Source organism: Haematobia irritans, chromosome 4 (genome assembly GCF_050003625.1).
Source record: "Haematobia irritans isolate KBUSLIRL chromosome 4, ASM5000362v1, whole genome shotgun sequence".
Classification (NCBI taxonomy): domain Eukaryota; kingdom Metazoa; phylum Arthropoda; class Insecta; order Diptera; family Muscidae; genus Haematobia; species Haematobia irritans.
Genome location: NC_134400.1, coordinates 186,792,874 through 186,806,101, shown reverse-complemented (window position 1 = coordinate 186,806,101; position 13,228 = coordinate 186,792,874). Strand labels below are relative to the sequence as shown.

General features: G+C 23.0%; 1 protein-coding gene across 1 annotated transcript in view; it reads left to right on the top strand.

Annotated features, from left to right (window-relative positions):
• The first annotated feature begins 2,264 nt into the window (after positions 1-2,264).
• The window catches only part of CapaR (Capability receptor), a 182,606-nt gene continuing 171,642 nt past the window's right edge, over positions 2,265-13,228 (top strand). Inside the window, exons 1-3 of the mRNA XM_075306255.1 lie at positions 2,265-2,633; positions 2,760-3,032; positions 7,145-7,964. Of these exons, the coding sequence (XP_075162370.1) occupies positions 7,338-7,964 (627 nt within the window). The 5' untranslated portion in view covers positions 2,265-2,633; positions 2,760-3,032; positions 7,145-7,337. The remainder of the gene's footprint in view (positions 2,634-2,759; positions 3,033-7,144; positions 7,965-13,228) is intronic.

Sequence of the window (13,228 nt, the reverse complement as noted above, 5' to 3'; positions counted from 1 at the left end):
AGCAAGAATTGAAATATGGGGGTCGCTTATATGGGGGCTATATACAATTATGAACTTGATATGGACCAATTTTTGTGTGATTGGGGATCGATTTATCTGAGGGCTATATATAACTATAGACCGATATGGACCTAGTTAGGCATGGATGTTAACGGCCATATACTAGCACAATGTACCAAATTTCAACTGACTCGGAAGAAATTTACTCCTCCAAGAAGCTCCAAAACCAAATCTCGGGATCGGTTTATATGGGGGCTATATATGATTTTGGACTGATATGGACCACTTTTGGCATGGTTGTTAAATATCAAATACTACCACCACGTACCAAATTTCAACCAGATCGGATGAAGTTTGCTTCTCCACAAGGCACCGGAGGTCAAATCTGGGGATCGGTTTATATTGGGGCTATACATATATAGGACCGATTTCGACCAATCTTTGCATGGGTGTTTGAGGCCATATATTAACACCACGTACCAAATATCAACTGAATCGGATGAATTTTGGTCTTCCAAGAGGCTCCGGAGGTCAAATCTGGCGATCGGTTTATATGGAGCTATATATAAGTATGCACCGATGTGGACCAATTTTTACATGGTCATTAGAGACCATATACTAACACCATGTACAAAATTTCAGCCGGATAGGATGAAATTTGTTTCTCTTAGAGGCCCCGCAAGCCAAATCTCGGGATCGGTTTATATGGGGGCTATATATAATTATGGACCGATATGGACCAATTTTTGCATGGTTGTTAGAAACCATATACTAACGCAATGTACCAAATTTCAGCCAGATCGGATGAAATTTGTTTCTCTTAGATGCTCCGAAAGCCAAATCTGGGGATCGGTTTATATGGGGACTACATATAACTATGGACCGATGTGGACCAATTTTTGCATGGTTGTTAAATACCACATGCTAACACCATGTACCAAATTTCAGCCAGATCGGATGAAATTTGCTTCTCTTAGAGTGTCTGCAAACCAAATTTGGGGGTTCGTTTATGTGGGGGCTATACGTAAAAGTGGACCGATATGACACATTTGCAATACCATCCGACCTACATCAATAACAACTACTTGTGCCAAGTTTCAAGTCGATAGCTTGTTTCGTTCGGAAGTTAGCGTGATTTCAACAGACGGACGGACGGATGGACGGACATGCTCAGATCGACTCAGAATTTCACCACGACCCAGAATATATATACATTATGGGGTCTTAGAGCACTATTTCGATGTGTTACAAACGGAATGACAAAGTTAATATACCCCCCATCCTATGGTGGAGGGTATACAAATTTTAGGATACCTTGCCATCAGCAACTGTTACCACAACCCAAGTAATTCCATTGTGGATGACAATGTAAGCAAGCCATAGGTTAGGTTAGGTTAGGTGGCAGCCCGATGTATCAGGATCACTTAGACTATTCAGTCCATTGTGATACCACATTGGTGAACTTCTCTCTTATCACTGAGTGCTGCCCGATTCCATGTTAAGCTCAATGACAAGTGACCTCCTTTTTATAGCCGAGTCCGAACGGCGTTCCACATTGCAATGAAACCACTTAGAGAAGCTTTGAAACCCTCAGAAATGTCACCAGCATTACTGAGGTGGGATAATCCACCGCTGAAAAACTTTTTGGTGTTCGGTCGAAGCAGGAATCGAACCCACGACCTTGTATATGCAAGGCGGGCATGCTAACCATTGGACCACGGTGGCTCCTAAGCCATGGTGGAGGGTATAAAATATTCGGCCTGGTCGAATATTTGGTGTTATAATTAATTTTTAATCACAATAATAACTAGCCACCCTAATATATTTAGGTGTGAGTAATCTTTTAGAAAAGTCTGATTAGTATTAGGTGAAAACATCACAATAATTTTTGCACACTCATAGTGCGGCATTTTATATACATTTTTATTTAATTCTTTTCTTTTTTTGGGTTTTTGTTTATGGCTTCAAAAATGTATTATCTATTTGTTGATATATCGTATCTCGCACAAGAAGAAAAATGCTATCTTACATCTACCTAGAGTTAAATGACAATAAAGAGTGGGAGCAAGAGAGTAAGAGAGATACAGAGAGAAAGAGTCTATGGCTATCTACCATTAGCCTCTAAGATAGATACAAGTTTCTATTACGCTTTATTAATAAATATAAAAATTAAAGAAAACTGAAAATGTTTTGAATTAACTTGCAGCAACAACAGCTACTGCTATATGGCGGTTCCATGCTATAGCTAGTTCCCCTTTTGCCTAGAATGAGGGTGGCGGTAATTATACTTCTAGTATTCGGTATCGCCGCAATACTGCAGTAATAAACATCATTCCGTTGTCGCAACACAACTAACACGCCAAACGTTTAATTGTCCATCCAAAACGACATCGTCGCGTATCTCATTGAATTTTGTCGTCGGAAGATATACGCGACAAAAAAAAAACAACAAAATTATTTAACCATTCCATTTGAGCTATAGCTCTGGCAAAGCTTTTTGTCATTATTTCTTCCAAAGCATAAAATCTATAAAGACAAAACAAAAATTAACAAAAAACTATATATATTGAAAATTTTCAAAAATAAATGAGACCAATTGATCGGTGTATTAACAATAAATTAGCTAAACGAATGTATAGTGAAGTGAAGTGCCTTTAAAATTTTAAAAATATGATCGATTTGTGTTTTATTTTTTTTTTAATATTTTTTGTTTTTGTTTGTACCATTTCGATTAATAACAACAAATTTTTTATTTAAAGTGAAATTTCGAAAACAAATGTGCTCGACTATATTCTTGTTGGGATTATTGAAACCAGTTATAGGTGATCAGAACACTCGGTAATGCAAAATATTTACAAAAAATTTACATTTGCCAGCTGTGCTAGTTTTGTTACATCTACCGGTTTCCCTACGGGGGCTAAAATTTAATTTATTTAAATATACAAGACGTATATCAATCGAATAAATAATAAAATTTAAAAAAAAAAATTCTACCATAGTTACTGGCATATATAGCGTGTGAATGAAATGCTGTAAGTATAATGAATTAGTCCAAAGTATTTTAATACTATAGAACAGCAAAAAAACAAAAAAATAGCGACGCCCAAATAGTGGTGCAAATTTGGCGCAGAAGTGATGAATTTAACACGGGCTTGTTATAGTACGAATTAAGACAACATTTTCGATACAAATAAAATATTAACAACATTTTCTATAGAAATAAAGTTTTGACAACATTTTCTATAGTAATAAAACTTTGGCACTATTTTCTATAGAATTAAAATTCTAACAAAATTTTCTATAGAAATAAAAATTTAACAAAATTTTCTATAGAAATAAAATTTTGATAAAATTTTCTATTGAAATAAAATTTTAACAAAATTTTCTATAGAAATAAAATTTTAACAAAATTTTCTGTAGAAATAAAATTTTCTATAAAAAAAAATTTTGACAAAATTTTCTATAGAAATAAAATTTTTCTAAAATTTTCTATAGAAATAAATTTTTGACAAAATTTTCTATAGAAATAAAATTTTAACAATATTTTCTATAGAAATAAAATTTTCTATAAAACTAAAATTTTGACAAAATTTTATATAGAAATAAAATTTTGACAAAATTTTCTATAAAAATAAAATGTTGAAAAAATTTTCTATAGAAAAAAAAATTTGAAAAAATTTTCTATAGAAATAAAATTTTGACAAAATTTTCTATAGAAATACAATTTTGACAAAATTTTCAATAGAAATAAAATTTTAAAAAAATTTTCTATAGAAATAAAATTTTGACAAAATTTTCTATAGAAATAAAATTTTAAAAAAATTTTCTATAGAAATAAAATTTTCTATAAAACTAAAATTTGGATAAAATTTTCTTTAGAAATAAAATGTTTATAAAATAGAATTTTGTCAACGTTTTCTATAGAAATAAAAGTTTTACAAAATTTTCTATAGAAATACAATTTTGACAAAATTTTCTATAGAAATAAAATTTAACAAAATTTTCTATAGATAAAATTTAACAAAATTTTCTATAGAAATAAAATTTTGACCAAATTTTCTCTAGAAATGAAGTTTTAACAAAAAATTTTATAGAAAGAAAATTTTCTATAAAAATAAAATTTTTACAAAATTTTCTATAGAAATAAAATTTTGACCAAATTTTCTATAGAAATAACATTTTAACAAAATTTTCTATAGAAATAAAATTTTCTATAAAAATAAAATTTTGACAAAATTTTCTATAGAAATAAAATTTTAAAAAAATTTTCTATAGAAATCAAATGTTGATAAAATTTTCCATAGAAATAAAATTTTGACAAAATTTTCTATAGAAATAAAATTTAACAAAATTTTCTATATATAAAATTTACCAAAATTTTCTATAGAATTAAAATTTTGACCAAATTTTCTATAGAAATAAAATTTTAACAATATTTTCTATAGAAATAAAATTTTCTATAAAAATAAAATTTTGATAAAATTTTCTATAGAAATCAAATTTTGACAAAATTTTCTATAGAAATAAAATTAAACAAATCTAAAGAAATAAAATGTTAACAAAATTTTCTATAGAAATAAAATTTAAAAAAAAATCTATAGAAATAAAATTTTAACAAAATTTTCTGTAGAAATAAAATTTTCTATAAAAATAACATTTTGGCAAAATTTTCTTAGAAATAAAAGTTTTACAAAATTTTCTATAGAAATACAATTTTGACAAAATTTTTTATAGAAAGGAAATTTAACAAAATTTTTTATAGATAAAATTTAAGAAAATTTTCTATAGAAATAAAATTTTCTATAAAAATAAGGTTCAAGTGTGGTTCATTGTTGGGTTTAATGAACTGCCTGAATTTATTCTGATAATTGGTTGATAGTTTTGCTGCAAGTAGAGGAATGTGGTAATTCCGAAACGTGCGTCCATCCAACCGTCTTGCAGTCTATAGCGCTTTGCCAAAATTAATTTGACAAACATTCTTTTCTTCTGTTGGTTAAACTACACTTTTAGTTTAGTCAATGTATGGTTTTAAGCTGAAATAAAAAAACAACAGAAATAAAAGTTTGACAAAAGTTTCTATAGAAATAAAATGTTGATAAAATTTTCTATAGAAATAAAATTTTGATAAAATTTTCTAAGAAATAAAATTTTGTAAAATTTTCTATAGAAATAAAATTTTAACAAAATTTTCTATAGAAATAACATAAAAGTTTAAAAAAAATTTCTATAGAAATAAAATTTTGACCAATTTTTCAATTTTAACAAAATTTTCTGTAGAAATAAAATTTTCTATAAAAATAAAATTTTGGCAAAATTTTCTATGGAAATAAAAGTTTTACAAAATTTTCTATAGAAATAAAATTTTGATAAAATTTTTTATAGAAAGGAAATTTAACAAAATTTTCATAGATAAAATTTAAGAAAATTTTCTATAGAAATAAAATTTTCTATAAAAATAAGGTTTAAGTGTGGTTCATTGTTGGGTTTAATGAACTGCCTGAATTTATTCTGATAATTGGTTGATAGTTTTGCTGCAAGTAGAGGATGCTGATGAGGAATGTGGTAATTCCGAAACGTGTGTCCATCCAATCATCTTGCAGTCTATAGGGCTTTGCCCAAATAAAATTGACAAACATTCTTTTCCTCTGTTGGTTAAGCTACACTTGTAGATTAGTCAATGTATGGTTTTAAGCTGCAATAAAAAATAAAATTTTGACAAAATTTTCTATAGAAATAAAATTTTGAACAAATTTTCTATAGAAATAAAATTTTAACAATATTTTCTATAGAAATAAAATTTTCTATAAAACTAAAATTTTGACAAAATTTTCTATAGAAATAAAATTTTGACAAAATTTTCTATAAAAATAAAATGTTGAAAAAATTTCTATAGAAAAAAAAAATTGACCAAATTTTCTATAGAAATAAAATTTTAACAATATTTTCTATAGAAATAAAGTTATCTATAGAAATAAAATTTTTATAAAATTTTCTATAGAAATAAAATCTTTACAAAATTTTCTATAGAAATAAAATTTTGACAAAATTTTCTATAGAAATAAAATTTTGACAAAATTTTCTATAGAAATAAAATTTTAACAAAATTTTCCATAGAAATAAAATTTAACAAAATTTTCTATATATAAAATTTAACAAAATTTTCTATATATAAAATTTAACAAAATTTTCTATAGAAATAAAATTTTGACCAAAATTTTATCAATATTTTCTATAGAAATAAAATTTTCTATAAAAATAAAATTTTGATAAAATTTTCTATAGGAATAAAATGTTGATAAAATTTTCTATAGAAATAAAATTTAAAAAAAAAAATTCTATAGAAATAATATTTTGACAAAATTTTCTATAGAAATAAAATTTTAACAAAATTTTCTATAGAATTAAAATTTTAACAAAATTTTCTATAGAATTAAAATTTTCTATAAAAATACAATTTTGACAAAATTTTAGATAGAAATAAAATTTTTACAAAATTTTCTATAGAAATAAAATTTTAACAAAATTTTCTATAGAAATAATATTTTGTATACAAATAAAATTTTGATAAAATTTTCTATAGAAATAAAATTTTGACACAATTTTTTTTAACATAAAATGTTTATAAAATTTTCTATAGAAATGGAATTTTGTCAACATTTTCTATAGAAATTAAATTTTGACAAAATTTTCTATACAACTAAAATTTTAACAAAATTTTCTATAGAAATAAAATTTTGACACAATTTTCTTTAAACATAAAATGTTTAAAAATTTTCTATAGAAATAGAATTTTGTCAACATTTTCTATAGAAATACAATTTTGACACAATTTTCTATACAACTAAAATTTTAACACAATTTTCTATAGAAATAAAATTTTAACAAAATTTTCTATAGAAATAAAATTTTGACAAAATTTTCTTTGGAAATAAAATGTTTAAAAAAATTTCTATAGAAATAGAATTTTGTCAACATTTTCTATAGAAATAAAATTTTGACAAAATTTTCTATTGACTTATTTACTTAATATCTGATATGATTTCTCATCTAAGTAATTTCTTAATATTTGCTAAAAATCTTTCATAATCAAAATACAATTCTAATAGATCTAAAATATTTACTCTTTACATTTATTTATTTACAGTATGTTCTACACCAGGGCAATCTTGCAGACATTGTCATCATCAATCATCATTGCCTCATAAAGGGCAACATGGCAATGTTGTTAAACTGTCTAAATCAATTGTGAAGTGCGATTGTTAAAAGTGAAAATTCCCTCAAGGAAGTAAAACTTAAAAATACGAAAATAGTAAAGAAAAAATAAAGCCACCACAGCCATGTTTGAAACACTTGTGGGTAGTGTTTTAAATGCCACCGCAATAGATCCCAAGATGATGATGGGAAATGGGATACAAACACATGGTGATGGTGACATACTCAATTATGGCACAAATGACAATTATACCTACGCCTCCAGTACTGTAACCTCCATCTCCTCTTATTCCCCTTCCACCTCAACGCCCCTCATCAAAACGAATTCATATGGTGGCGTCTCAACGACTGCCACCGATATATTTAACGATGTGATAATGAATACTTCGACAGCTGTCGTCGACTACGCAGCACAGTGGCTAACATCGACAGTAGCGAATGTAGCCGCCAATATGACATCGACAACAACAAATGGGCTCAACGACACTATCTCTAGTTCCACAACCGCCACAAGCTATGCAGGATTAGCAACAGATTTGGTTGATATATCATCCTCGTTATATAGTTCCACGGATTCTACATTAGTGGGCTATAATAGTTCGGCTTATCATGATGATAGTTCGAATACCTATATACCTGCCCTCGATTATGATCCTTGCCATGAGGCAAATCCGAATTTCAACTGCAGCATAGCGGATTTTGTTGAATTCAACTTTGGTCCAAAAACTCTGCCGCTATACAAAGCCCTAATGGTGAGTAGTCACTGAGCTCTTTTTTTATTGAGTTGGTTTTAACTGATGGGTTGTTTTAACTGATGGAAAATTTTGAAGTCATTTTTCTCTGCAAAATAATAAAAAATACAAACGGTTGTCCTGACCCTATATGAAAACCATATCGGCCGGATCATGGTTGACACTCGAGCCACAAATAATCTACCAAAAAACTACCAAACAAAACAATCTTCTGTAGAAGATTTTGTCAACATTTTATTTTTATAGAAAATTTTGTCAAAATTTTATTTCTATAGAAAATTTTGTCAAAATTTTATTTCTATAAAAAATTTTGTCAAAATTTTATTTACATAGAAAATTTTATCAAAATTTTATTTCTGTAGAAAATTTTGCCAAAAATTCTTTTCTATAGAAAATTTTGTCGTATTTCTATAGAAAATTTTATCAAAGTATTATTTCTATAGAAAATTTTTTCAACATTTTATTCCTATAGAAAATTTTGTCAAAATTTTATTTATATAGAAAATGTTTTCAACATTTTATTTCCATAGAAAATTTTGTCAATATTTTACTTCTATAGAAAATTGTGTCAAAATTTTATTTCTATAGAAAGTTTTATCAAAATTAAATTTCTATAGAAAATTTTTTCAACATTTTATTTCTATAGAAAATTTTGTCAACATTTTATTTCTATAAAAATTGTATCAAAATTTTATTTTTATAGAAAATTTTATCAAAATTTTATTTCTATAGAAAATTTTGTCAAAATTTTATTTCTATACAAAATTTTGTCAAAATTTTATTTCTTTAGAAAATTTTGTCTTAGTTTTATTTCTATAGAAAATTTTGTCAAAATTTTATTTCTATAAAAAATTTTGACAAAATTTTAATTCTGTTTATTATTTATTTATTTTATTAATTAGTTTAAACTGACTGAGAAAGTAATTTTTCTGATTGCCTTGACCCTATATGAAAACCATATCCACACAAATAATCTACCAAAAAACTGCCAAACAAAACAATCTTCTGTAAAATTTTCTATAGAAATAAAATTTTGACAACGTTTTCTATAGATAATAAATTTTTGACAAAATTTTTTATAGAAATAAAATTTTGACAAAATTTTCTATAGAAATAAAATTTTGACAAAATTTTCTATAGAAATAAAATTTTGACAAAATTTTCTATAGAAATAAAATTTTGACAAAATTTTCTATCGAAATAAAATTTTGACAAAATTTTCTATAGAAATAAAATTTTGACAAAATTTTCTATAGAAATAAAATTTTGACAAAATTTTCTATAGAAATAAAATTTTGACAAAATTTTCAATAGAAATAAAATTTTGAAAAAATTTTCTTTAGAAATAAAATTTAAAAAAAGAAAAAAATTTCTTTAGAAATAAAATTTTGACAAAATTTTCTATATAAATAAAATTTTGACAAAATTTTCTATAGAAATAAAATTAAGACAAAATTTTCTATAGAAATAAAATTTTGACAACGTTTTTCTATAGGCATAAATTTTTGACACAATTTTCTATAGAAATAAATTTTTGACAAAATTTTCTATAGAAATAAACTTTTGACAAAATTTTCTATAGAGATAAAATTTTGACAAAATTTTCTATATAACTAAAATTTTGACAAAATTTTCTATATAAATAAAATTTTGACAAAATTTTCATAGAAATAAAATTTTGACAAAATTTTCATAGAAATAAAATTTTGACAAAATTTTCATAGAAATAAAATTTTGACAAAGTTTTCTATAGAAATAAAACTTTGACAAAATTTGCTATAGAAAAAAAATTAAGACAAAATTTTCTATAGAAATAAAATTAAGATAAAATTTTTATAGAAATAAAATTGTGACAAAAATTTCTATAGAAATAAAATTGTGACAAAATTTTCTATAGAAATAAAATTTTGACAAAATTTTCTATAGAAATAAAATTTTGACAAAATTTTCTATAGAATTAAAATTTTGATAAAATTTTCTATAGAAATAAAATTTTGACAAAATTTTCTATAAAAATAAAATTTTGACAAAATTTTCTATAGGAATAAAATTTTGACAACGTTTTCTATAAAAATAAAATTGTGACAAAATTTTCTATAGAAATAAAATTTTGATAAAATTTTCTATAGAAATAAAATTTTGACAAAGATTTCTATAAAAATACAATTTTGAAAAAATTTTCTATAGAAGCAAAATTTTGACAAATCTAAATAAAATTTTGATAACGTATTCTATAGAAATAAAATGTTGACAACGTTTTCTATAGAAATAAAATTTTGACGAAATTTTCTATAGAAATAAAATTTTGACAAAATTTTCTATAGAAATAAAATTTTGACAAAATTTTCATAGAAATAAAATTTTGACAAAGTTTTCTATAGAAATAAAATTTTGACAAAATTTGCTATAGAAAAAAAATTAAGACAAAATTTTCTATAGAAATAAAATTAAGATAAAATTTTTATAGAAATAAAATTGTGACAAAAATTTCTATAGAAATAAAATTGTGACAAAATTTTCTATAGAAATAAAATTTTGACAAAATTTTCTATAGAAATAAAATTTTGACAAAATTTTCTATAAAAATAAAATTTTAAAAAAATTTTCTATAGAATTAAAATTTTGATAAAATTTTCTGTAGAAATAAAATTTTAACAAAGATTTCTATAAAAATACAATTTTGAAAAAATTTTCTATAGAAATAAAATGTTGACAACGTTTTCTATAGAAATAAAATTTTGACGAAATTTTCTACAGAAATAAAATTTTGACAGCATTTTCTATAGAAATAAAATTAAATTTTATAGAAATATAGAAATATAGAAATAAAATTTTGACAAAATTTTCTATAGAAATATAATTTTGACAAAATTTTCTATAGAAAAAAAATTTTGACAACGTTTTCTATAAAAATAAAATTTTGACAAAATTTTCTATAGAAATAAAATTTTGATAAAATTTTCTATAGAAATAAAATTTTAACAAAGATTTCTATAAAAATACAATTTTGAAAAAATTTTCTATAGAAACAAAATGTTGACAAATCTAAATAAAATTTTGATAACGTTTTCTATAGAAATAAAATGTTGACAACGTTTTCTATAGAAATAAAATTTTGACGAAATTTTCTATAGAAATAAAATTTTGACAACGTTTTCTATAGAAATAAAATTAAGACAACATTTTTATAGAAATAAAATTTTGACAAAATTTTCTATAGAAATATAATTTTGACAAAATTTTCTATAGAAATAAAATTTTGACAAAATTTTCTATAAAAATAAAATTTTGACAAAATTTTCTATAGAAATAAAATTTTGACAAAATTTTCTATAGAAATAAAATTTTGACAACGTTTTCTGTTGTCAAAAATGTTGAAAAATCTAAATAAAATTTTGATAACGTTTTCTATAGAAATAAAATTTTGACAACGTTTTCTATAGAAATAAAATTTTGACGAAATTTTCTATAGGAATAAAATTGTGACAACGTTTTCTATAGAAATAAAATTAAGACAACATTTTTATAGAAATAAAATTTTGACAAAATTTTCTAAAGAAATATAATTTTGACAAAATTTTCTTTAGAAATAAAATTTTGACAAAAATCTCTATAGAAATAAAATTTTGAAAAAATTTTCTATAGAAATAACATTTTGACAAAATTTTCTTTAGAAATAAAATTTTGACAACGTTTTTATAGAAATAAAATTTTGACAAAATTTTCTATAGAAATATAATTTTGACACAATTTTCTATAGAAATAAAATTTTGGCAAAATTTTTTATAAAAATAAAATTTTGAAAAAATTTTCTATAAAAATAAAATTTTGACAAAATTTTCTATAGAAATAAAATTTTGACAAAATTTTCTTTAGAAATAAAATTTTGACAAAATTTTCTATATAAATAAAATTTTGATAAAATTTTCTATATAAATAAAATTTTGATAAAAATTTCTATAAAAATAAAATTTTTATACAATTTTCTATAGAAATAAAATTTTGACAAAATTTTCTGTAGAAATATAATTTTGACGAAATTTTCTATAAAAATAAAATTTTGACAATATTTTCTATAGAAATAAAATTTTGACAAAATTTTCTTTAGAAATAAAATTTTGAAAATATTTTCTATATAAATAAAATTTTTATAAAATTTTCTATAGAAATAAATTTTGACAAAATTTTCTATAGCAATGAAATTTTGATACAATTTTCTATAGAAATAAAATTTAGATAAAATTTTCTATAGAAATAAAACCTTGACAATATGTTCTATAGAAATAAAATGTTTAAAAAAATTTTCTATAAAAATAAAATTTTGATAAAGTTTTCTATAGAAATAAAATTTAGACAAAATTTTCTATAGAAATAAAATTTAGACAAAATTTTTATAGAAGTAAAATTTTGACAAAATTTTCTATAGAAATAAAATTTTGACAAAATTTTCTGTAGAAATATAATTTTGACGAAATTTTCTATAGAAATATAATTTTGACAAAATTTTCTTTAGAAATAAAATTTTGAAAATATTTTCTATATAAATAAAATTTTTATAAAATTTTCTATAGAAATAAATTTTGACAAAATTTTCTATAGCAATGAAATTTTGATACAATTTTCTATAGAAATAAAACCTTGACAATATGTTCTATAGAAATAAAATGTTTAAAAAAATTTTCTATAAAAATAAAATTTCGATAAAATTTTCTATAGAAATAAAATTTAGACAAAATTTTCTATAGAAATAAAATTTTGACAAAATTTTCTATAGAAATAAAATTTTGACAAAATTTTCTATAGAAATAAAATTTTGACAAAATTTTCTATAGAAATAAAATTTTGACAAAATTTTCTATTGAAATAAAGTGATGACAAAATTTTCTATAAAAATAAAATTTTGACAAAAATTTCTATAAAAAATTTAGTCAGGCTATATCAAACCATGGACCGATACTCCAGGAACCTTAAGTACCATCCACCATGGATTATAGCATTGAAGTGAATTGAAATTCAAAATAGTTTTTTTTTTTTTTCATTTGGCATATTAATATGTATAAATAAATAAATTAATTAAAATATAATTAATTTTTTTCACAAAGACAGACATGAAACACAAAATCCTCTGGACTTAAAAGCAAATTAAAAAAAAAACCAGTAAGGAAAGTCTAAAGTCGGGCGGGGCCGACTATATTATACCCTGCACCACTTTGTAGATCTAAATTTTGGATACCATATCACATCCGTCAAATGTGTTGGGGCTA